Source organism: Oncorhynchus kisutch, linkage group LG27, assembly GCF_002021735.2.
Source record: "Oncorhynchus kisutch isolate 150728-3 linkage group LG27, Okis_V2, whole genome shotgun sequence".
Lineage (NCBI taxonomy): Eukaryota > Metazoa > Chordata > Actinopteri > Salmoniformes > Salmonidae > Oncorhynchus > Oncorhynchus kisutch.
In genome coordinates, this window is record NC_034200.2 from 36,392,657 (window position 1) to 36,418,969 (window position 26,313).

Consider the following 26,313-nt stretch of genomic DNA (forward strand, 5'->3'; position numbering starts at 1 on the left):
GCCGGGACAACCAGACAACTGGCTGGGAACACAGAGCCAACGCTGGACCTCCCATGTCTATTCTGGTGGTGATCTGCAGCTGGCAGAAATCCTACCAGGGTAAATCACCAGGAGGGGACTGCTACAATGATCCACAAACCAGGAAAGCTGATGGTCATATGGTGTGTTGCAACATGCAGAATCCTTCCGAGTTTAACCCACTAGAGGGGGACTGTCATGACTGGCCTGTTCGGGTCAGGTTACAGTGGACCACACTCCTACAAGAGACATCTGTCACACCCACCAGAGGGGGAGAGATCGAGAGCTATGGAGGTGGGGGTTTTTATGACACCTCACGCCCATTGTATATCTTAAAGCAGCAAACAAAATCCCTTTGTCCTCTCACTTTGGATGATTGTATGATGGGCCTATGGAGAACCTACCTCAGAACAGTAACATGCAATAAATGGACTTTGGGACAATGTGTTGACAGCCAAAATGGTGGTAATGACAATAGATGGAATATGAAAATGATGTTTTTGTTATGTTATTACTAGTTAAATGACGTTATAACAAAAACATTGTAATTTGAAGAGTTTTCACAATATGTACCTGATGTTTGCATAATGTGCGTTGTGTGGAAAATGTCCAGATCAAAGAGAAAGTTTTTGTAAAGATTAAATGTGAAGTTTGTCTAAATTGGAGGCGGAAACACCCATTTCTGACCCAAGGGTATAAAACATGTAGGTTAAGAATTAACATTATGACTAGATGACCACGAACTGCAGCCAAGGTCCGATTAGCTGTAACCTCAAAATGCAACATGAGGTTGAAGACAAAGGAACCTTTTAACAATCTATGCTATGGATGAGTAGTTGTTTCTAAGAGTGTGAATTCAAGCAGGACCACCCGGTTACCACTCTCCAAGGAATCATGTGTCTAAACTGTTTTCACTCCTACGTCGGAGCCCTGAGCTACATGGCTGGCTGTCCTCAGAAGACCCCTTTTCAGAACAAGGGCAAGGAAACAGACCATTAAGACAAAGGACACTGTCATCGTGTGGACAATCAGAACAACAGAAGTGATGCCATCAGAGAAGGCGAACCCGGTCCATGAAGAGATACCCCATCAGAGACCTTCGACACGTAATTACATCATTATATTCTGACCCATAAGAGCGGCCGTTCGGGGCAAGGTTAGGGTTAAAATAATCCGTTTACAAATGTACCCAAGTGTGCTTTTCTCTCGTGCACTCTTTTTCTCTCTATTTTTAAATCCCCATTTTGTGTAACACGTGTCATATTGTGTTGGCCCGCTAGGGACCTGTTTCATTGTACTAAGTTCTAATCAATAGCCTAGACTGTGTGTTTGTGTATGTGCATCTTATATTATCATTTTAGCTTGTTAGTAAATAAATAATCAACTCAACTGGTGTGGGACAGACTTATTTAGTGGGACTCGTGTTTGAGCAAATTCCCGGATTATGCCACGTTCAGAATGAGACTGTAGAGGAAATTAATTAATTAGCGGCTGTTGTAAAATCGATATTCTGAGTTAATTTGGCAAATAGAAATCGAATAACACCAAACTTTTCCATGGTGCCCCAGGTTACTGAGTTAATAATTACCTGATAAAAACAAGTTAATAAAAACCAAGGTCAGTCATGTCAGGCTTCTCGCCATCTGACAAACATGTTGGAAAGGGTGGTAGTAGATGGAGTAGGGTATGAGTGGCCAGCCCTTGGCCGTGGACTGAGGTTGGTTGCTGAGCTCCCGGCAGGATCAGCCCCCGGTTGCAGGAAGCCTGATTGGACAAGACGATGGAAGGTTGTGCTCGGATGTTACTGCTTTGAAAGACTCCAGCTATGCATGGGATGTGTCGTTTGATTAAAGGTTCCCCCTGAAACTGCGTTATCAACTCCCAATACTATCAGATACACTCAAATCACACACATTAGCCAGTCTCTAAGTGACCAGCTGCACTGAGTCAGGACCTTCAGTACAACTCTAACAGTCAACCAAATGATCCCCTAGAACATATCCTCTAAGCTCCCCAGCTAATGGCTAAATGGGCTATTTCTAACCTAAGTGTGTGTATGTAGTTTAACGTGAGTCAAATATGAGTCTCTGTTCACATTCTAACTCAACATAGCAGTGAAACAAATTCATTTTACTCATCTAATTTTACCTGACTGCACATCTCACTGCTGCAGTCAACTTAAATGCTTGGAAGTCATGGTCAGCAGTATACAGTGGGGCAAAAAAGTATTTAGTCAGCCACCAATTGTGTAAGTTCTCCCACTTAAAATATGAGAGAGGCCTGTAATTTTCATCATAGGTACACTTCAACTATGACAGACAAAATCCAGAAAATCACATTGTAGGATTTTTAATGAATTTATTTGCAAATTATGGTGGAAAATAAGTATTTGGTCACCTACAAACAAGCAAGATTTCTGGCTCTCACAGACCTGTAATTTCTTCTTTAAGAGGCTCCTCTGTCCTCCACTCGTTACCTGTATTAATGGCACCTGTTTGAACTTGTTATCAGTATAAAAGACACCTGTCCACAACCTCAAACAGTCACACTCCAAACTCCACTATGGCCAAGACCAAAGAGCTGTCAAAGGACACCAGAAATAAAATTGTAGACCTGCAATAGGTAAGCAGCTTGGTTTGAAGAAATCAACTGTGGGAGTAATTATTAGGAAATGGAAGACATACAAGACCACTGATAATCTCCCTCGATCTGGGGCTCCACGCAAGATCTCACCCCGTGGGGTCAAAATGATCACAAGAACGGTGAGCAAAAATCCCAGAACCACACGGGGTGACCTAGTGAATGACCTGCAGAGCTGGGACCAAAGTAACAAAGCCTACCATCAGTAACACACTACGCCGCCAGGGACTCAAATCCTGCAGTGCCAGACGTGTACTGGCTTAAGCAGGGGACATGTCCAGGCCCGTCTGAAGTTTGCTAGAGAGCATTTGGATGATCCAGAAGAAGATTGGGAGAATGTCATATGGTCAGATGAAACCAAAATATAACTTTTTGGTAAAAACTCAACTCGTCGTGTTTGGAGGACAAAGAATGCTGAGTTGCATCCAAAGAACACCATACCTACTGTGAAGCATGGGGGTGGAAACATCATGCTTTGGGGCTGTTTTTCTGCAAAGGGACCAGGACGACTGTTCCGTGTAAAGGAAAGAATGAATGGGGCCATGTATCATGAGATTTTGAGTGAAAACCTCCTTCCATCAGCAAGGGCATGGCTGGGTCTGGCTGGGTCTTTCAGCATGACAATGATCCCAAACACACCGCCCCGGCAACGAAGAGTGGCTTCGTAAGAAGCATTTCAAGGTTCTGGAGTGGCCTAGCCAGTCTCCAGATCTCAACCCCATAGAAAATCTTTGGAGGGAGTTGAAAGTCCATGTTGCCCAGCAACAGCCCCAAAACATCACTGCTCTAGAGGAGATCTGCATGGAGGAATGGGTCAAAATACCAGCAAGTGTGTGAAAACCTTGTGAAGACTTACAGAAAAACGTTTGACCTCTGTCATTGCCAATAAAGGGTATATAACAAAGTATTGAGATAAACTTTTGTTATTGACCAAATACTTATTTTCCGCCATAATTTGCAAATAAATTCATAAAAAATACTACAATGTGATTTTCTTCCCTAATATTGTCTGTCATAGTTGAAGTGTACCTATGATGAAAATTACAGGCCTCTCATCTTTTTAAGTGGGAGAACTTGCACAATTGGTGGCTGACTAAATACTTTCTTGCCTCACTGTATGTTCATTCCCAACGTGGCACAGTTATTGCATTTCGGACACTGCATCAATGTGTTGTTGGTTAAAGAGACCTACTGTTGCCAAGACTTTTTCACAGTATTGCTGGTAAACACAAGGTCACTGTGAATGAGATGATCACATACATACAGTACACACATACAACCTGGTTTCTAATTCCTTAAAAGGTAATCATTACTTTCCTAGATGGAATATTGGTGCACTGATATTGCCGTCAGTTGACCCATCGCGGAACGTGACTTGAATGTGAATGCACGTTCTAGTCATTCTGTTTCTATGACTCTCAAACTCCAACCATTACATAGTGTATGGGCCAGAAAAATAATGTTTTTTTGAAAGCAACTGACAGGATGGCCCTATGGAACTTAGTTCAATGGGAAGAACCCGGGAGAATAGCCAAATTATTACAATGAAGACAACAAACCCAGATGAATTACTTTAGGTTATTCATCATGAGTGCATCTCAAATGGCACCTTATTCCCTATATAGTGCACTACTTTTGACCAGGGTCCATAAATATGGCACCCTATTCCATACACAGTGCACTTTGGGTGACTCACAGCTCCCATTTTGACTCCTTGCTGTCCCCAGTCTACCTGGCCATGCTGCTGCTCCAGTTTCAACTTCCACCTGACTGTGCTGCTGCTCTAGTTTCAACTGTTCTGCCTTATTATTATTCGACCATGCTGGTCATTTATGAACATTGAACATCTTGACCATGTTCTGTTATAATCTCCACCCGGCACAGCCAGAAGAGGACTGGCCACCCCACATAGCCTGGTTCCTCTCTAGGTTTCTTCCTAGGTATTGGCCTTTCTAGGGAGTTTTTTCCTAGCCACCGTGCTTCTCCACCTGCATTGCTTGCTGTTTGGGGTTTTAGGCTGGGTTTCTGTACAGCACTTTGAGATATCAGCTGATGTACGAAGGGCTATATAAATAAATTTGATTTGATTTGATTTGATTTTGACCCTAGAGAACAAACCATAGTATAAACTGAAGATGGAACACTTGTACATGTTCAAATTAACCAAAAGAACAACTTAATCGTTTGATTTTCTATATATAAACTATTGCCAAACTCACAGGCTATTGTTCTCGTAATTAAAATCTGGTCTATTCAAGATGTACTGTTACTGTATGACCATCCACTAATGAGTTAGTAACATTTGACTGGAATGTGGTCTACCTGTGATTAAATGTACTGTATTCATGCCCAACTATTCAACTACATTTTGCTATGGCCCTTTTTGGATGCTTTAAAAAGGTATCCCCTTCATCCTTCCTTTAAGGACTGTGTGGTTTCATGAGTTAAGAAATTATAACGTGTGGCTCATTTGGTAGAGCATGGCGCTTGCAATGCCAGGGTTGTGGGTTTGATTCCCACAGGGGACAGGTAAGAAAAAGTATAAAAAAATGTATGCACTCACTACTGTAAATCGCTCTGGATAAGAGCGTCTGCTAAATGACAGAAATGTAAAAACTTAAAATGTGTAAATGCCCCATCCAGGCAAGACTCAAGCTTAAATTTGAAGTAAACAATTACATTTCCATTCAGACTCTTTATGATGTTACTGAGAGAGCAAGGTCTCCACTACATAACCCGATCAGCTTCAGTCATGTCAGATCAGTGACCACGCCGTGGAAGGAAGGAATCATTAAACAAATCTATTCTAACAGGTCCTTCGCGTTCAGGACGGTAGCCAGCTCTTCACTCGTTTCATAGTTGACTTATAGGTGGTAGAAACACTTTTATTCCCTTGTTTAAAGAAGTCAATCGTAATTTTCTTTACATACTCATTGGCAGAAATAAATCAGAACATAAAAGTACTAACACAAACTTAAGAACAATCACTTCTTGTGTTTCTTGAATGCTTGAAAAGTACCTCTTTGGTGTGGATGGGTACCTTAAATCAGGGTTTCTCAAACTCGGTCCTGGGCCCCCCACATTTAATTTCTTGCCCTCGCACTGCACATCTGATTCAATTACCCAACTCATCATCAAGCTTTGCTTATTTGAATCAGCTGTGTAGTGCTAGGGCAAAAACCAAAATGTGCACCCAGGGGGGCCAGGCCCAAGTTTGGGCAACCCTGCCTAAATCATGGTACTCTGGTCGATCTACTGGCACAAAAAAAATAAACGTTTGCCTCGGACTCAGTTTCTACACAAAGCCTTAAACACCATTTAACAACATGATTTCCCGAGTCCCTTTTTCAATCTGAGTGAGGTGGATTAAACAGCAGACATTTGTTATTGGGGAGTTGAAATGGGTTTACAACACCGTGATCGCTTGAGTCCTCTCTGGTCAACATGGGCCATTTTAGTAGATTATTTAGCCCATACACAGTGAGTTAAAACACTATTAAGTTTGTGGATTTCTCCTGGAGTCTGTTCAAAACTGGTCTACAGTCTTTATCGTTCCATCCTCCAGCGTGCGGTGGACTTGTGTGGTCCTGGTTCAAGGTTTATTATGGTTCAAGCTGTATGTGCATGTGTAGGCCACCGAGCTCATTGACAAGTAAATGCTGCAATCGATTCACTTTAAAAAAATAATAAACCAAATGAAATAAACATTGGACGATGACAAACAACATACTGTACATACAAACACACAACAAAACAAACAACAGTAAGATACCCCCCCAAAAGGGTTTTTATAGGGAGTCTCCAATGGTCTGCACAAATGAAAAAGGACAATCATCATTCGTTTAAGTATTTTTTATAAGGGCACATGATTATTTTTCCAGGTAGAAACTACACTGGCATTGCCTTTTTTTCCTTAAAGTCGATCACATCACAATTCAATTTTGTTTTGTTCAAGTCTAAAGTCTTTAGTGTTTAATGATTTCCCCCATATCACATGTACAAGTATTTTTAAGAGGGGTTGGCATTCTCCAGTAGGGGTGGGCCGTCCCGATGCACTAGGGACGGGTGTGACACCGACTCCCTTTTGTATGTTTTGGGAGGGAGCTTGGGGATAGCTTGGGCAGCGGCACTGCTGGTGCTCTGGCGAGGGGGCACAGGGGGGCCAGCTGCACCCCCCAGAGGGAGGAGGGCGGAGTCGCTGCAGCAGTCTGGGCCGCTGGGCCCCAGCGAGGGTGAGGGAGTTGGGGGCGGCGGCGGGTGAGCGGGCTGAACGGCGAGGGTGGGAAGAAGGTCTGGCTCAGCGTGGGTTCGCTGCTGCGGATGCGGCCCAGCGGGGGTGGCTGCAGGTGCAGGGGGCTGTTTGAGCTGGAGAAGACGTCCGGCGTTCTCACGGGCTCCCGCGGCGGCAGGGTGGGTGGGCTGTCAGGTGGCTCCGACACAGAGGTGCGCTCGGTCGAGAGCGAGTAGCGAGGTGAGTAGACCTTGGTGGTGGTGGGCTGCCGTGGGGGGATGGCGGGGGGGCTGTCCAAGTGCTTTGACATCATCTGGAATGTGAGAGACGAGCAGGTGGAAAAGGAGAAAGAAGGAGAAGCACAAACGTTATGAAGACTCGACAAACTCTCAAAAATGTAATCTAAAATCTCAAGAAATGACTAGCAAATAACTGACAGTGGAACTTTGTTGTGTTTCATTGGATATTTAGCATTCCACATCTAAACTCTAGAATCAATCAAGAAACATCCTAATGATTCGACTAACAGGTGCCCTCGCACATCGACTCTGTACCAGTACCCCCTGTATATAGCCTCACTATTGTTATTTTACTGCTGCGCTTGAATTATTTGTTACTTTTATTCTTTTTAAGGCATTTTTTAAAACTGCATTTTTATACTTTTATTTAACTAGACAAGTCAGTTAAGAACAAATTCTTATTTGCAATGACGGCCAAACCCGGACGACGCTGGGCCAATTGTGTACCGCCCTATAGGACTCCCAATCACGGCCGGATGTGATGTAGCCTGGATTCAAACCAGGGACTGCAGTGATGCCTCTTGCACTGAGATGTAGTGCCTTAGACCACTGCGCCACCCGGGAGTCTCAGAAAACCTTAGGTAGCAAACAGGTCAAAATAGAGTCACCTTCGAAGGGGAAGATTCGGGGATTCGGGCGTCTGCGAGGGGGCACAGGCGGGGGACGGTGGTGTCTTCAGTGTTCCTGTGGAAACTCACCATGGAGGAAACCGAGGAAGACCCTGGAAAAGAAGGAAATCAGGTTACCTAAAATTAAGCCTTACAAGAAGACAGTAATTACACATATTTAAACCCAATTCATCCCATACAGGACTCTACAACTCAGGGATGGCCAACTGAGTGTCTGGGGGTTCTCTCTTTTGCCTGGCACTTGACTGTTTTCTAGGTTATAAATCCCACATTCATTTCAAAGAAAGAGACGAACTGAAGACATTCAGGCCCATGAAGAATGGAGTAAATACAAGCATTGAAATCACAGAAAATGGAGAAAAGAAATAAGAGAATAGAGGATGATGAATGGATGGGTAATAGAAACTCTTTCAGGAAGAGTATACAAAGACAACACTAAAGTATTATGTTTGAGGAAGCAATCACATCAACCAACTTCAATGATGCCTAATATTACGGGTTCTACTACATACAACTGCTACTAACTATACAGGGCATTCAAAAAGCATTCCAGACCTTATTCTAAAATAAATGTTAAAAAAAGAATCCTCAATCTACACTAAATACCCCATAATGGCAAAGCGAAAACAGGATTGTTTCGAGGCACAGATCTGGGAAAGGGTACCAAAACAATTCTGCAGCATTGAAGGTCCCCAAGAACACAGTGGCCTCATTCTTAAATGGAAGAAGGTTGGAAACGTCAAGACTCTTCCCAGAGCTGGCCACCCGGCCAAACAGAGCAATCGGGGGAGATGGCCTTGCTCAGGGAGGTGACCAAGAACCCGATGGTCACTGACAGAGCTTTAAAGTTCCTCCGTGGAGATGGAACTTCCTGAAGAACAACTCTCTCTGCAGCACTCCACCATCAGGCTTTATGGTAGAGTTGCAAGATGGAAGCCACTCCTCAGTAAAAAGGCACATGACAGCCCACTTGGGAGTTTGTCAAAAGGCACCCTAAAGACTCTCAGACAATAAGAAACAAGATTCTCTGGTCTGGTGAACCCAAGATTGAACTCTTTGCCCTGAATGCCAAGTGTCATGTCTGGATGAAACCTGGCACCATCCCACGGTGAAGCATGGTGGTAGCAGAATGATGCTGTGGGATTTTCTTTCAGTGGCAGTTACTGGAAGACTAGTTAGGATCGAGTAAAAGATTAACAGAGCAAAGTACAGAGATCCTAGACGAAGTCCTGTGCGCTCAGACTGGGGTAAAGGTTCACCTTCAAACAGGACAACAACCCTAAGCACACAGCCAAGACAACGCAGGAGTGGCTTCAGGACAAGTCTCTGAATGTCCTTGAGTGGCCCAGCCAGATCCTGGACCTGAACCCGATCGAACATCTCTGGAGACACCTGAAAACAGCTGTGCAGCGAAACTCCCCATCCCAACCTGACAGAGCTTGAAAGGATCTGCAGAGAAGAATGGGAGAAACTCCCAAAATACAGGTGTGCCAAGCTTGTAGTGTCATACCCAAGAAGACTTGAGACTGTAATCGCTGCCAAAGGTTCTTCAACAAAGTACTGAGGAAAGGGTCTGATTCCTGCTTACAAGCAAAATTTAAGCAGGAAGCACCAGTGATTCAGTCAATAAAAAAGTGGTCAGATTGCACAGACTGGAATATGTTCCGGGATTCTTCCGATGGCATTGAGGAGTACACCACATCAGTCACTGGCTTCATCAATAAGTCCATCGATGACGTTGTCTGTACGTACATACCCCAACCTGCACTGAGCTAAAGGGTAGAGTTGCCTCTTTCAAGGAGCGGGACTCTAACCCGGAAGCTTATAAGAAATCCCACTATGCTCTCCGACGAACCATCAAATAGGCAAAGCGTCAATACAGGACTAAGTTTGAATCGTGCTACACCGGCTCCGATGCACGTCGGATGTGGCAGGGATTGCAAACTATTACAAACTACAAAGGGAAGCACAGCCAAGAACTGCCCAGTGACACGAGCCTACCAGAGGAGCTAAATTACTTCTATGCTCGCTTCGAGGCAAGTAACACTGAAACATGCATGAGAGCATCATTACCAGGACGTGTACTCCGAGCATGCGCTGACAAGTGTCTGACATTTTCAAGCTCTCCCTGTCTGTGTCTGTAATACCAACATGTTTCAAGCAAACCACCATAGTGTTCTTGGGCACAGGGACTAAAGTAACCTGCCTACATGACTACAGATCCGTAGCACTCACGTCTGTAGCAATGAAGTGCTTTAAAAGGCTGGTCATGGCTCACATCAACACCATTATACCAGAAACTCTTGACCCACTCCAATTTGCATACATCCCCAACAGATCCACAGATGATGCAATCGCTATTGCACTTCACAGTGCCCTTTCACACCTGGACAAAAGGAATACCTATGTGAGAATGCTGTTCATTGACTAAAGCTCAGCGTTCAAAACCATAATGCCCTCAAAGCTCATCACTAAGGTAAGGACTCTGGGACTAAACACTGCAACTGGATCCTGGACTTCCCGACGGGCCGCCCCCTGGTGGTAAGGGTAGCTAACAACACATCCAGTTAAGGGTGCGTGCTCAGTCCCCTACTGTACTCCCTGTTCACTCATGACTGCACAGCCAGGCACGACTCCAACACCATCATTAAGTTTGCCAGTGGTAGGGCCTGATCACAGACAACGACGAGACAGCCTATATGGAGGTGGTCAGAGACCTGACCGTGTGGTGCAAGGACGACAACAACCTCTCCTTCAACGTGATCAAGACAAAGGAGAAGATTGTGGACTGCAGGAAAATGAGGACCGAGCACACCCACATTCTCATCGACCGGGCTGTAGTGGAGCAGGTTGAGGGCTTCAAGTTCCTTGGCGTCCACATCAGCAACAAACTAATATGGTCCAAACACACCAAGACAGTCGTGAAGAGGGCATGACAAAACCTATTCCCCCTCAGGAGACTGAAAAGATTTGCCATGGGTCCTCAGATACTCATAAGGTTCTACACAGCTGCACCATCAAGAGCATCCTGACGGGTTGCGTCACTGCCTGGTATGGCAACTGCTCGGCCTCCGACCGCAAGGCACTACAGAGGGTAGTGCATACGGCCCAGTATATCACCGTGGCCAAGCTTCCTGCCAGGCTGTTCTCTCTGGTACCGACCGCCAAGTCTAGGTGCAAGAGGCTTCTAAACAGCTTTCTCCCCCAAGCCATATGACTGAACATCTAATCAATTGGCTACCCAGACTACTTGCATTGCCTGCCCCCCCTCCCCTTTATGCTGTTGCTACTAACCCATTAGAAACTCAATAGGCATTCAATTGAAATTCTTCCCACTAAAAAAAATCCCACCTCCTGGATACATTTTCCTCATGTTTTCGCCTGCCATATCAGTTCTGTTATACTCAGAGACATTATTTTAACAGTTTTTGAAACTTTAGAGTGTGTTCCATCCAAATCTACCATTTATATGCATATCCTAGTTTCTGGGCCTGAGTAACAGGCAGTTTACTTAGGGAACGTTTCTCATCCAGGTGTCAAAAAACTGCCCCAAAGCATACATTAAACTACCTGTTCGAAGACTGACAATCACATGATTTCATTTAGGATTTTGCAGTGTGCCAGGTTTTTGTGAGAGACAATTTTCATCAAAAGCAGCATTGGTTTGTTCGTTTCCGTGCGAGATAACATTGGTACTTGTGCTGATTCACTGAGTAAAGAAGGCAGAGATTGCACACATAAAAACCATGACCACGACGTGAGTTGAACACGCAACCTTCTGATCTGGAGTCAGACGCGCTACCATTGCGCCACGAGGTCTTTGACTTTTAACATCTTTGGAGAGGATTCTAAGTTCAAATTTTAATGACTGTATAATTTGGAATGGAGGCCTGGTTCTATGGGGAAATGAACTATCTGACAATGCCACCTCCATCAGCACGTGCCTCTGCCCGACAGGTTAAGTGTATGAAAACAAGCCTGAAACAATGTCTAAAGACTGTTGACATCTAGTGGTAGCCATAGGAACTGCAATCTGGGTCCTAACCCATTAGAAACTCAATAGGCATTCAATTGAAATTCTTCCCACTTAAAAAAAATCCCACCTCCTGGATACATTTTCCTCATGTTTTCGCCTGCCATATCAGTTCTGTTATACTCAGAGACATTATTCTAACAGTTTTGGAAACGTTAGAGTGTGTTCTATCCAAATCTACCATTTATATGCATATCCTAGTTTCTTGGCCTGAGTAACAGGCAGTTTACTTAGGGAACCTTTCTCATCCAGGTGTCAAAAAACTGCCCCCAAGCATACATTAAACTACCTGTTGGAAGACTGACAATCACATGATTTAATTTAGGATTTTGCAGTGTGCCAGGTTTTTGTGAGAGACAATTTTCATCAAAAGCAGCATTAGTTTGTTCGTTTCCGTGCGAGATTAGTACTGTAAAGGCACATTGGTACTTGTGCTGATTCACTGAGTAAAGAAGGCAGAGATTGCACACATAAAAACCATGACCACGACGTGAGTTGAACACGCAACCTTCTGATCTGGAGTCAGACGCGCTACCATTGCGCCACGAGGTCTTTGACTTTTAACATCTTTGGAGAGGATTCCTAGTTCAGATTTTGATGACTGTATAATTTGGAATGGAGGCCTGTTCTATGGGGAAATGAACTATCTGACATGCCACCTCCATCAGCACGTGCCTCTGCCCGACAGGTTAAGTGTATGAAAACAAGCCTGAAACAATGTCTAAAGACTGTTGACATCTAGTGGTAGCCATTGGAACTGCAATCCGGGTCCTAACCCATTAGAAACTCAATAGGCATTCAATTGAAAACTACCCACATCAAAAAAATCCCACCTCCTGGATACATTTTCCTCATGTTTTCGCCTGCCATATCAGTTCTGTTATACTCAGAGACATTATTCTAACAGTTTTTGAAACTTTAGAGTGTGTTCCATCCAAATCTACCATTTATATGCATATCCTAGTTTCTTGGCCTGAGTAACAGGCAGTTTACTTAGGGAACGTTTCGCATCCAGGTGTCAAAAAACTGCCCCCAAGCATACATTAAACTACCTGTTCGAATCACATGATTGAATTTAGGATTTTGCAGTGTGCCAGGTTTTTGTGAGAGACAATTGTCATAAATAGCAGCATTGGTTTGTTCGTTTCCGTGCGAGATTAGTACTGTAAAGCCACATTGTGCCACGAGGTCTATGACATTTAACATCTTTGGAGAGGATCCATAGTTCAGATTTCAATGACTGTATAATTTGAAATGGAGGCCTGGTTCTCTGGGGAAATGACCCATCTGACAATGCCACCCCCATCAGCACGTGCCTCTACCCGCAGGTTAAGTGTATGAAAATAAGCAAATGTAGAGCCCAGATAGCTCAGTCACTAGAGCATCAGACTTTTAATCTGAGGGTCCAGGGTTCAAGTCCCTGTTTGGGTGTTGCTTTAATGTTCCCCTTCCTTCAGTAGGCAGTCTTTCTGTACTTGCATTTTCCATGACATGTTCACCTGTGGACAATCCACCCCCAGAGCCAAAACAGCTTAGTCTGAAGACTTTAGGAGTTTTAATCTGAACCTCCAGGTTTAACCTCTCTGGCGCAGGTGTTCTGCTAGAGACCCACCTCGACAACATCCGGTGAAATTGCAGAGCACCAAATTCAAAATACAGAAATAGTCCATATAAACATTCACAAAAATACAAGTGTTATACATCGGTTTAAATATTAATTTCTTGTTAATCCAGCCGCTTTGTCACATTTCAAATAGGATTTACTGCGAAAGCATACCATGCGATTATCTGAGGGCAGCGCCCCACTTACAAAAGCATACAAACATATTCCAACCAAGTAGACGAGTCACGAAAGTCATAAATAGCGATAAAATGAATCACTTACCTTTGAACATTTTCATCTGGTTGCAGTCACAAGAGTCCCAGCTCCACAATAAATGTTTGTTTTGTTCGAGAAAGTCCCTCTTTATATCCCAAAAACTCTGTTTTGTTGGCGCATTGTGTTCAGTAATACACTGGCTCAAAGGAGGTCAAAACATGCAGACGAATACATCCTAATAGTACCGGCAAAGTTTGTTGAAACATGTCAAACGATGTTCATAATTAATCCTCACGTTGTCAATTGTCTAAATAATCGATACATTTTCAACCAGACAATTGCGTATTCAATCGAAATGAAAAACAACGAAGGGCGCGCACTCTGTCACGCGTGCAAACCAGCACTGCATGCTACCTCAGTCCACTGACAGCAAGGTCTCATTCTTCTTAATTTTTCAGAAAACAAGCCTGAAACAATGTCTAAAGACTGTTGACATCTAGTGGTAGCCATAGGAACTGAAATCTGGGTCCTAACCCATTAGAAACTCAATAGGCATATAATTGAAAACTACCAACATCAAAAAAATCCCACCTCTTGGATAAATTTTCCTCAGGTTTTCGCCTGACATATCAGTTCTGTTATACTTAGAGACATTATTTTAACAGTTTTGGAAACGTTAGAGTGTGTTCTATCCAAATCTACCATTTATATGCATATCCTAGTTTCTTGGCCTGAGTAACAGGCAGTTTACTTAGGGAACGTTTCGCATCCAGGTGTCAAAAAACTGCCCCCAAGCATACATTAAACTACCTGTTCGAAGACTGACAATCACATGATTTAATTTAGGATTTTGCAGTGTGCCAGGTTTTTGTGAGAGACAATTTTCATCAAAAGCAGCATTGGTTTGTTCGTTTCCGTGCGAGATTAGTACTGTAAAGCCACATTGGTACTTGTGCTGATTCACTGAGTAAAGAAGGCAGAGATTGCACACATAAAAACCATGACCACGATGTGAGTTGAAAACGCACCCTTCTGATCTGGAGTCAGACCCGCTACCATTGCGCCATGAGGTCTTTGACTTTTAACATCTTTGGAGAGGATTCCTAGTTCAGATTTTGATGACTGTATAATTTGGAATGGAGGCCTGTTCTATGGGGAAATGAACTATCTGACATGCCACCTCCATCAGCACGTGCCTCTGCCCGACAGGTTAAGTGTATGAAAACAAGCCTGAAACAATGTCTAAAGACTGTTGACATCTAGTGGTAGCCATAGGAACTGCAATCTGGGTCCTAACCCATTAGAAACTCAATAGGCATTCAATTGAAATTCTTCCCACTTAAAAAAAATCCCACCTCCTGGATACATTTTCCTCATGTTTTCGCCTGCCATATCAGTTCTGTTATACTCAGAGACATTATTTTAACAGTTTTTGAAACTTTAGAGTGTGTTCCATCCAAATCTACCATTTATATGCATATCCTAGTTTCTGGGCCTGAGTAACAGGCAGTTTACTTAGGGAACGTTTCTCATCCAGGTGTCAAAAAACTGCCCCAAAGCATACATTAAACTACCTGTTCGAAGACTGACAATCACATGATTTCATTTAGGATTTTGCAGTGTGCCAGGTTTTTGTGAGAGACAATTTTCATCAAAAGCAGCATTGGTTTGTTCGTTTCCGTGCGAGATAACATTGGTACTTGTGCTGATTCACTGAGTAAAGAAGGCAGAGATTGCACACATAAAAACCATGACCACGACGTGAGTTGAACACGCAACCTTCTGATCTGGAGTCAGACGCGCTACCATTGCGCCACGAGGTCTTTGACTTTTAACATCTTTGGAGAGGATTCTAAGTTCAAATTTTAATGACTGTATAATTTGGAATGGAGGCCTGGTTCTATGGGGAAATGAACTATCTGACAATGCCACCTCCATCAGCACGTGCCTCTGCCCGACAGGTTAAGTGTATGAAAACAAGCCTGAAACAATGTCTAAAGACTGTTGACATCTAGTGGTAGCCATAGGAACTGCAATCTGGGTCCTAACCCATTAGAAACTCAATAGGCATTCAATTGAAATTCTTCCCACTTAAAAAAAATCCCACCTCCTGGATACATTTTCCTCATGTTTACGCCTGCCATATCAGTTCTGTTATACTCAGAGACATTATTCTAACAGTTTTGGAAACGTTAGAGTGTGTTCTATCCAAATCTACCATTTATATGCATATCCTAGTTTCTGGGCCTGAGTAACAGGCAGTTTACTTAGGGAACCTTTCTCATCCAGGTGTCAAAAAACTGCCCCCAAGCATACATTAAACTACCTGTTGGAAGACTGACAATCACATGATTTAATTTAGGATTTTGCAGTGTGCCAGGTTTTTGTGAGAGACAATTTTCATCAAAAGCAGCATTAGTTTGTTCGTTTCCGTGCGAGATTAGTACTGTAAAGGCACATTGGTACTTGTGCTGATTCACTGAGTAAAGAAGGCAGAGATTGCACACATAAAAACCATGACCACGACGTGAGTTGAACACGCAACCTTCTGATCTGGAGTCAGACGCGCTACCATTGCGCCACGAGGTCTTTGACTTTTAACATCTTTGGAGAGGATTCCTAGTTCAGATTTTGATGACTGTATAATTTGGAATGGAGGCCTGTTCTATGGGGAAATGAACTATCTGACATGCCACCTCCATCAGCACGTGCCTCTGCCCGACAGGTTAAGTGTATGAAAACAAGCCTGAAACAATGTCTAAAGACTGTTGACATCTAGTGGTAGCCATTGGAACTGCAATCCGGGTCCTAACCCATTAGAAACTCAATAGGCATTCAATTGAAAACTACCCACATCAAAAAAATCCCACCTCCTGGATACATTTTCCTCATGTTTTCGCCTGCCATATCAGTTCTGTTATACTCAGAGACATTATTCTAACAGTTTTTGAAACTTTAGAGTGTGTTCCATCCAAATCTACCATTTATATGCATATCCTAGTTTCTTGGCCTGAGTAACAGGCAGTTTACTTAGGGAACGTTTCGCATCCAGGTGTCAAAAAACTGCCCCCAAGCATACATTAAACTACCTGTTCGAATCACATGATTGAATTTAGGATTTTGCAGTGTGCCAGGTTTTTGTGAGAGACAATTGTCATAAATAGCAGCATTGGTTTGTTCGTTTCCGTGCGAGATTAGTACTGTAAAGCCACATTGTGCCACGAGGTCTATGACATTTAACATCTTTGGAGAGGATCCATAGTTCAGATTTCAATGACTGTATAATTTGAAATGGAGGCCTGGTTCTCTGGGGAAATGACCCATCTGACAATGCCACCCCCATCAGCACGTGCCTCTACCCGCAGGTTAAGTGTATGAAAATAAGCAAATGTAGAGCCCAGATAGCTCAGTCACTAGAGCATCAGACTTTTAATCTGAGGGTCCAGGGTTCAAGTCCCTGTTTGGGTGTTGCTTTAATGTTCCCCTTCCTTCAGTAGGCAGTCTTTCTGTACTTGCATTTTCCATGACATGTTCACCTGTGGACAATCCACCCCCAGAGCCAAAACAGCTTAGTCTGAAGACTTTAGGAGTTTTAATCTGAACCTCCAGGTTTAACCTCTCTGGCGCAGGTGTTCTGCTAGAGACCCACCTCGACAACATCCGGTGAAATTGCAGAGCACCAAATTCAAAATACAGAAATAGTCCATATAAACATTCACAAAAATACAAGTGTTATACATCGGTTTAAATATTAATTTCTTGTTAATCCAGCCGCTTTGTCACATTTCAAATAGGATTTACTGCGAAAGCATACCATGCGATTATCTGAGGGCAGCGCCCCACTTACAAAAGCATACAAACATATTCCAACCAAGTAGACGAGTCACGAAAGTCATAAATAGCGATAAAATGAATCACTTACCTTTGAACATTTTCATCTGGTTGCAGTCACAAGAGTCCCAGCTCCACAATAAATGTTTGTTTTGTTCGAGAAAGTCCCTCTTTATATCCCAAAAACTCTGTTTTGTTGGCGCATTGTGTTCAGTAATACACTGGCTCAAAGGAGGTCAAAACATGCAGACGAATACATCCTAATAGTACCGGCAAAGTTTGTTGAAACATGTCAAACGATGTTCATAATTAATCCTCACGTTGTCAATTGTCTAAATAATCGATACATTTTCAACCAGACAATTGCGTATTCAATCGAAATGAAAAACAACGAAGGGCGCGCACTCTGTCACGCGTGCAAACCAGCACTGCATGCTACCTCAGTCCACTGACAGCAAGGTCTCATTCTTCTTAATTTTTCAGAAAACAAGCCTGAAACAATGTCTAAAGACTGTTGACATCTAGTGGTAGCCATAGGAACTGAAATCTGGGTCCTAACCCATTAGAAACTCAATAGGCATATAATTGAAAACTACCAACATCAAAAAAATCCCACCTCTTGGATAAATTTTCCTCAGGTTTTCGCCTGACATATCAGTTCTGTTATACTTAGAGACATTATTTTAACAGTTTTGGAAACGTTAGAGTGTGGTCTACCCAAATCTACCATTTATATGCATATCCTAGCTTCTGAGTAACAGGCAGTTTACTTTGGGCACGCTTCTCATCCAGATGTCGAAATACTGCCCCCAAGCCATAAGAAGTTAACAGTACCAGTAACCTTAACAGCAACAGCAACAGTAACAGTTACAGCAGCAGCAGCAGTAGCAGTAACAGAAACAGAAACAGAAACAGAAACAGTAACAGTAACATTAACATTAACATCAACATTAACAGCAACATCAACAGCGACAGCAACATTAACAACAACATCAACAGTAACAGCGAAACTATTCAAGTCTGCCTGTAGGTCATTACTTTCTGCTGTAAGCAAACAGTAGCCATTTTGAAGAAAACAGCTCTTTGGTTTGGCCCCTTCAGTAGACATTGATGATTTAAACCAGGCCTGGAGTGGCTGTCTAACAGAGTAAGGGGAATGGGAGGAGAACATAGGAAAAGAGAGGATGAACAAGGACAAGGGGGTTATTGGAACCTTAGTGAAATTAAATGAGTAGGTATTGACAGCATCTATCTTTTCCACATGTTTACTGAACTCTGCGCATGTTAGAAACAAGTATGGGTGCCCACAAGGGACAAACTACAGAACAGCGGAGGAGTGAGATATATGGAGAAGGTACTTAAGAAACAGGAGTATAGTTGAGAGTTAAAGGAGTATAAACAGGAATAGGGTTGAGAGTTAAAGGAGTGGAAACAGGAGTAGGGTTGAGAGTTAAAGGAGTGGAAACAGAAGTAGGGTTGAGAGTTAAAGGAGTATAAACAGAAGAAGGGTTGAGAGTTAAAGGAGTATAAACAGGAGTAGGGTTGAGAGTTAAAGGGTAGGTGGAGAGTTATGGGAGAGTGGGAATTTTATTTTTATTTTATTTTACCTTTATTTAACCAGGTAAGTCAGTTAAGAACAAATTCTTATTTTCAATGACGGCCTAGGAACAGTGGGTTAACTGCCTGTTCAGGGGCAGAACGACAGATTTGTATCTTGTCAGCTCGGGGGTTTGAACTTGGACCACTAGGCTACCCTGCCGCCCCAAGTGTCACTTTATGTTAGAGTTGACATCAATTGTAGCCAAACTGAAACATTACCCATTGGGGTGAAATGAATTATCTTAATGCTGAAAACGGTCTGCCATGATTTCACTCTGTATAGAATAAATAATATCCCTTTAAAACAAAGCTTTGCCTCAGATAGGTAATAGTGACATAGTCAATGGATAAACAGTGTGGGGACACCTGTACTCCTGTACAAAATCTTTCTGTCTCTATATCCAATCCTTTTTCCAAACCAGATTCAGGCTGTGACGGTGGGGGTACTATTACAGTACATCACAGACGATGTACATCTGTCCTATTCATTATTATAGTAGTAGGTCATAGCGTGTAGTTGTGGAAATGCAAGAGGGATGTACACTGTGCACACCGCAGCAAAAAGCGTAGTCTCTCCCCATTTCAGTCTGTGTTGGTTCCTAGTGAATACTACCCAGTGCATCCCTCTTGCGTTTTCATAACTACACACTATGACATATGGTAATTGTACATGATAAACGTTCTCAGATATCATTAGTATATCATAACTGTAGCATTGCCGTGACATCACAGTAGATAAAGCCAGTTTCACCTTTGACCAGTTGGTGGAATCACCTTTTTGCATGATCACCTTTTTTAGAAACGCAATGTCCTCATTTGTGTCCATTATAGGTTTCATCCCAGAGATCACCAAGGACAGCAGTTCAAACACACGTGAGGCAAAGGAGAGAAGAGTTACACACACACACACACACACACTCCTCTCCCTCCATTTACAAGAGGGTCAGTGGGAGGGTCATAAATAACCCGTCAGAGCAGAGGACAAGGTCAGGGGTCATGAGGGAGGAGTCAAAAGGTGTCAGAGGTCAAACCAAAGGGGGTGGTGAAAACATCAGCTAGGGGAGCCCAAGTAAGGTACAGTGCCTTGCTAAAGTATTCGGCCCCCTTGAACTTTGCGACCTTTTGCCACATTTCAGGCTTCAAACATAAAGATATAAAACTGTATTTTTTTGTGAAGAATCAACAACAAGTGGGACACAATCATGAAGTGGAACGACATTTATTGGATATTTCAAACTTTTTTAACAAATCAAAAACTGAAAAATTGGGCGTGCAAAATGATTCAGCCCCTTTACTTTCAGTGCAGCAAACTCTCTCCAGAAGTTCAGTGAGGATCTCTGAATGATCCAATGTTGACCTAAATGACTAATGATGATGAATACAATCCACCTGTGTGTAATCAAGTCTCCGTATAAATGCACCTGCACTGTGATAGTCTCAGAGGTCCGTTAGAAGCGCAGAGAGCATCATGAAGAACAAGGAACACACCAGGCAGGTCCGAGATACTGTTCTGAAGAAGTTTAAAGCCGAATTTGGATACAAAAAGATTTCCCAAGCTTTAAACATCCCAAGGAGCACTGTACAAGCGATAATATTGAAATGGAAGGAGTATCAGACCACTGCAAATCTACCAAGACCTGGCCGTCCCTCTAAACTTTCAGCTCACACAAGGAGAAGACTGATCAGAGATGCAGCCAAGAGGCCCATGATCACTCTGGATGAACTGCAGAGATCTACAGCTGAGGTGGGAGACTCTGTCCATAGGACAACAATCAGTCGTATATTGCACAAATCTGGCCTTTATGGAAGAGTGGCAAGAAGAAAGCCATTTCTTAAAGATATCCATAAAAAGTGTCGTTTAAAGTTTGCCACAAGCCACCTGGGAGACACACCAAACATGTGGAAGAAGGTGCTCTGGTCAGATGAAACCAAAATTGAACTTTTTGGCAACAATGCAAAACGTTATGTTTGGCGTAAAAGCAACACAGCTCATCACCCTGAACACAACATCCCCACTGTTCAAATGTATGCAGATGATACAGTGATATATTTGCATGCAAAGAGCAAACAACAAGCTGCACAAGAACTCACTACTGTAATGGTCCAGGTTACAAAGTGGCTCAGTGACTCGTGTTTGCATCTCAATTTGAAAAAAACTGTTTGCATGTTCTTCACAAAGAGGGCAACAGATGCTACTGAGCCAGATGTCTATGTGTCAGGGGAGAAGCTCCAGGTGGTATCCGATTTTAAGTACCTTGGCATCATACTTGATTCCAACCTCTCTTTTAAAAAGCATGTGAAAAAGGTAATTCAAATAACCAAATTCAACCTAGCTAATTTCCGATTTATATGAAATTGTTTGACTACAGAGGTAGCAAAACTGTACTTCAAATCTATGATACTCCCCCACTTAACATACTGCTTGACTAGTTGGGCCCAAGCTTGCTGTACAACATTAAAACCTATTCAGTCTGTCTACAAACAGGCTCTCAAAGTGCTTGATAGGAAGCCCAATAGCCATCATCATTGTCACATCCTTAGAAAGCATGAGCTCTTGAGTTGGGAAAATCTTGTGCAATACACCGACGCATGTCTTGTATTCAAGATCCTCAATGGCCTGGCTCCCCCTCCACTCAATATTTTTGTTAAACAGAAAACCCAGACATATGGCAGCAGATCCACAAGGTCTGCCATGAGAGGTGACTGTATAGTTCCCCTAAGGAAAAGCACCTTTAGTAAATCTGCATTCTCTGTGAGAGCTTCCCATGTCTGGAATACACTGCCATCAGACACACATAACTGCACCACATATCACACTTTCACAAAATGCTTGAAGACATGGCTAAAGGTCAATCAGATTTGTGAACATGGTCGCTAGCTGTGTGTTGCCACTCCATGTTGTCTGTTGTCTGTAGCTTGTGAGGTGTGGAAACACTTTGTTGCTTTTATGAATTTTGTCTTGCTGCTTTTTGTTTTATGCTGCTCTGTCTGAATGCTACGTCTTGCTTGTCCTATGTTGCTCTGTCTGTATGCTATGTCTTGCTTGTCCTATGTTGCTATGTCTTGCTTGTTCTATGTTGCTATTGTCTATATTGTAATTGTTTTTAATAACCTGCCCAGGGACTGCGGTTGAAAATTAGCCGGTTGGCTAAAACCGGCACTTTTACTGAAATGTTGATTAATGTGCACTGTCCCTGTAAAAATAAAAATAAACTCAAACTCAAACTCACTGTCGAACATAGTGGCAGCATCATGGTTTGGGCCTGCTTTTCTTCAGCAGGGACAGGGAAGATGGTTAAAATTGATGGGAAGATGAATGGAGCCAAATACAGGACAATTCTGGAAGAAAACCTGATGGAGTCTGCAAAAGACCTGAGACTGGGACGGAGATTTGTCTTCCAACAAGACAATGATCCAAAACATAAAGCAAAATCTACAATGGAATGGTTCAAAAATAAACATATCCAGGTGTTAGAATGGCCAAGTCAAAGTCCAGACCTGAATCCAATCGAGAATCTGTGGAAAGAACTGAAAACTGCTGTTCACAAATGCTCTCCATCCAACCTCACTGAGCTCGAGCTGTTTTGCAAGGAGGAATGGTAAAAAATTTCAATCTCTCGATGTGCAAAACTGATAGACACATACCCCAAGCGACTTCCAGCTGTAATCGCAGCAAAAGGTGGCGCTACAAAGTATTAACTTAAGGGGGCTGAATAATTTTGCACGCCCAATTTTTCAGTTTTTGATTTGTTAAAAAAGTTTGAAATATCCAATACATGTCATTCCACTTCATGATTGTGTCCCACTTGTTGTTGATTCTTCACAAAAAAAAACAGTTTTATATCTTTATGTTTGAAGCCTGAAATGTGGCAAAAGGTCGCAAAGTTCAAGGGGGCCGAATACTTTCGCAAGGCACTGTATTCCCAAACATCTTATGACATCTACATGTCAGTATGCCAAATTAGTCTTCAATGTCTTTCTTTACACACACTGGTCTAGTCTGACTTTCAAGGTAAATCTTAATGCTGGTCACTCCATCACAAAAACACTCTCCTCCAAACGTACCTATTGGTCTAGTGGAAAGACTCAGCAATACACCTTGTCTGTGGAAAGATAGCTTGGTGAGAATGTTGATATCTACATGCAGTAGTGACATTTGGCTGTATTCACTCATCCCTTTATTTTCTATCAAGGCAAGTATTTTTTTCATTGTCAATTGGTATTAGATATGTACTGGTTGACCAACATGGATAGTTGCATTGGCTGGCACGTCATTCCTAAACAAAGGACAACAGAATTATGATTTTGACTTTTTTTCAGAGATAACATTTACTGGAGCATACGGTGAACCTGTCCTGTTCTGTGGAGTCTCAGATGTTTAATGAAGTGTCCAACGATCTTAAAAGGAGTAGAAATATGAAAGGAAACAGCTGTCGTCCGAAGTCGTGTTCCTTTGTATGGTATTGCTGCTACCAAGTGGATAAGAGAGGCAATGACATGTTCTTTTTTAAATTAAAAAAAAAATTGAACCTTTATATAACTAGGTAAGTCAGCTAAGAACAAATTATTATTTACAATGACGGCCTACCTCGGCCAAACCCGGACGACGCTGGGCCAATTGTGCGCTGCCCTATGGGACATGTCCTGTTTTGCAGGTCTATTATTTTGTTTTGTGTGGTACCCGACTGATTTCAGATAGAAATGTGAGTTATAGATCTGTAACTCTAAGGCTGGGTTCACACAGGCAGCCCAATTCGGATATTCTTTTCACACTAATTGGTATTTTGACCAATCACAACAGATCTGTTTATATATGATCTTCTTCAGTTGATTGGTCAAAAGACCAATTAGTGAAGAAAAAAAATAACTACGCTGTCTGTGTAAGCGTAGCCTCATTGAAAGCAAGTCTTTCAATAGTCCACAATCTTTCTACAGTCCACATGGCGTCATGTCATTGAAGTGTACGTTCACTCTCACCCAGTTATATAAGTCTATGCTCTCACCATGGAATCATAGCTTTTCTGTCCCTCATATGGCATCATTGATAGATTGTACACTGAGACAGATCAATCAGCATCTGTGGAATACATGAAAGCAAGTATGCAGGCTGAAGACCTATATTCCTAAACAGCTGACTAACATGCAACTTAGTCCGTTTGTGACTTAAAGTTAACAATTAAAAGATAACTATTGTATTAGGTGGCCCCAAAAAATGACTCAATAATTTAAAGAGAATAGGAAAAACTAAGAAATTGTGCTTAATAAATCAGACTAGCTGCATACTGTTCGTGTCTAAGGTGCTGCATTTATTCCTCATTAATATTAATTAATTTGTTTGTTTTTTAATTCTCTAGAGCAATAGGATTAAAATAATGGTCAACAAAGTTGCTGTCAATATGCAATTCAGCAAGCTCAGCACAGTCCAAATAAGGTAACACTCACCAGAGAGAAGGTGGGGTCCATTTGAACAGCCACATGCAAACAGAATAGGAGACAAAAATACAGTGAAAGCAATGAGCCAGTCTGAACCAGACAGTATTAGCCCAATGCAACTATCACCAGTTTCCTTCCCCTTAAAAGTTTTCCAATCAGTTGTATATCGTTGGTTCCTTTAGACCTGAGTGGACTAGACCAGGCATTGGTAATCCATGCCAGATAAAGGGATGGTCTGATGTCGCCTCATCATTAGTCCTATACAGACAGACAAGGATACAGAAATACAGCATCGGTCCTGGGGCCTGTTGCACAAAACTAGGATAAGGGATTAAGCCAGGATATCTTGGTGATCCTGGCTCAATTGATCCGTAATCCGGTTGCACTAAAGATGGATAGGGGGCAGGAGGATATGTTATGGTATAAATTACCATGGAGATTTATTCTGTGGAGCTAGCCTGCTCCAGACCAGGCTAAATTCCAGGATCTATTTAATCTCATCCCTAATGTCAGTCAGTCACCACAAATGGAAACCAATAGTTATTTCACTGCTCACTATACATTGTTATCACATATAACTAGACCCACTGTTATTATTTAAACGTTTGTGATCATTAATTTCAATGATTTTGGATAAAAAATGATTTTTAGATGATGTTGCTATCATTAGATAATTTACAGTTTCCCATAGACTATAAGGCTATATATAAAATGATAGAATATTAGGGCCACAGAGGGGAAAAAAAACACAAGTCATAATATTGTAACCAGTTGTTTTAAAGGAGGACAGTTGTTAAAATGACAGTTGTTTTAAAGGAGGACAGTTGTTTTAAAGGAGGACAGTTGTTTCGTGAAATTGTACTTCAGTATGGTTTCATAAACAAAGACATGCTGATGTGCCAGAATATTAAGTATCACATTGTCATAAGTATCAAAACTGTAAAAACAATATGTAGCTTTTCTGCAGAAAGAACCAGCCTCATAAATTTATGACTTTATCCTTTTTCTTCAGTGTGGCCCTAGTACTCTGTCATATAAACAAATACACATTCCATATGAATATAAAAACACAATGTGTAACATTATGTTCCTTTATTGAATAAGGACAAAACAAAGCAGGTAAACCATCAGCTCCTTTCGAAACTGAAGTCACAGTGACTCTACAAGATGGAAAGCACAGAATCCAAGCATATTATACAAAATGATACATACACATTCAAAGGTCTGTATATAACACACCCTGCATGTCTGCACACTAAAATAAATGCAGGACAAATCCATACACATCAACTGAACAGACAAATGAATGGATGCAGTAGCCTCCCTGCAGCCTTGTATTACACACAGTATACCGCACAAACATCATAAGAGGCCAAATTCGTCAAAAAACGAACCCAAAAAAAACCTAATTCCTCTGCCACCGCAGGACATATTTAACCAAAATTGAAAGCACACATACTAACTAAAATAATTCAACACATATTGGTCCCTCAGCAGCCGACCACTGTCGTCATCAGGGAAGATTGCCGGATTGTCCCAGTCCATGGCTGGTGGCACTCTGGGGGCCCTCTCCTTCCTCAGGCAGGCCACATTGTGGAGGACAGCACAAGCCACAGTAATATCACATGCCCTAACAGGGCTGACCCTTAATTTGTGAAGGCAGTGAAAGCGTGCCTTCAGGAGGCCAAAGGTCATTTCATGGGCATGGTTGTAGGCCTGCTGTGCTTCCTGGGGGTCTGTGAAAGGTGTCAGGAGAAAAGGCTGGCAGCCATACCCCCTGT

The 26,313-nt window shown here is 42.3% G+C and overlaps 1 protein-coding gene and 6 non-coding genes across 7 annotated transcripts; 2 read left to right on the forward strand and 5 right to left on the reverse strand.

Moving 5' to 3' along the window:
• Positions 1–6,585: 6,585 nt before the first annotated feature.
• Positions 6,586–14,728, reverse strand: LOC116357793 (son of sevenless homolog 1-like). Its single transcript, XM_031806758.1, has 3 exons — positions 14,698–14,728; positions 7,797–7,909; positions 6,586–7,202 (listed from the first exon to the last, which is right to left on the reverse strand). Exons 1-3 carry the CDS (start codon positions 14,726–14,728, stop codon positions 6,714–6,716), a joined length of 633 nt encoding a protein of 210 aa, XP_031662618.1. The 3' UTR covers positions 6,586–6,713.
• On the reverse strand, positions 11,565–11,636 carry trnaw-cca (transfer RNA tryptophan (anticodon CCA)). The gene has a single exon. It is a non-coding gene; the product is annotated as a tRNA-Trp (tRNA).
• On the reverse strand, positions 12,331–12,402 carry trnaw-cca (transfer RNA tryptophan (anticodon CCA)). Its single transcript has one exon. It is a non-coding gene; the product is annotated as a tRNA-Trp (tRNA).
• On the forward strand, positions 13,209–13,281 carry trnak-uuu (transfer RNA lysine (anticodon UUU)). The gene has a single exon. It is a non-coding gene; the product is annotated as a tRNA-Lys (tRNA).
• Positions 14,729–15,420: 692 nt separating the features above from the next.
• trnaw-cca (transfer RNA tryptophan (anticodon CCA)) lies at positions 15,421–15,492 on the reverse strand. The gene has a single exon. It is a non-coding gene; the product is annotated as a tRNA-Trp (tRNA).
• A 694-nt stretch (positions 15,493–16,186) lies between these two features.
• On the reverse strand, positions 16,187–16,258 carry trnaw-cca (transfer RNA tryptophan (anticodon CCA)). The gene has a single exon. It is a non-coding gene; the product is annotated as a tRNA-Trp (tRNA).
• An 806-nt stretch (positions 16,259–17,064) lies between these two features.
• On the forward strand, positions 17,065–17,137 carry trnak-uuu (transfer RNA lysine (anticodon UUU)). The gene has a single exon. It is a non-coding gene; the product is annotated as a tRNA-Lys (tRNA).
• The last annotated feature ends 9,176 nt before the right edge of the window (positions 17,138–26,313 follow it).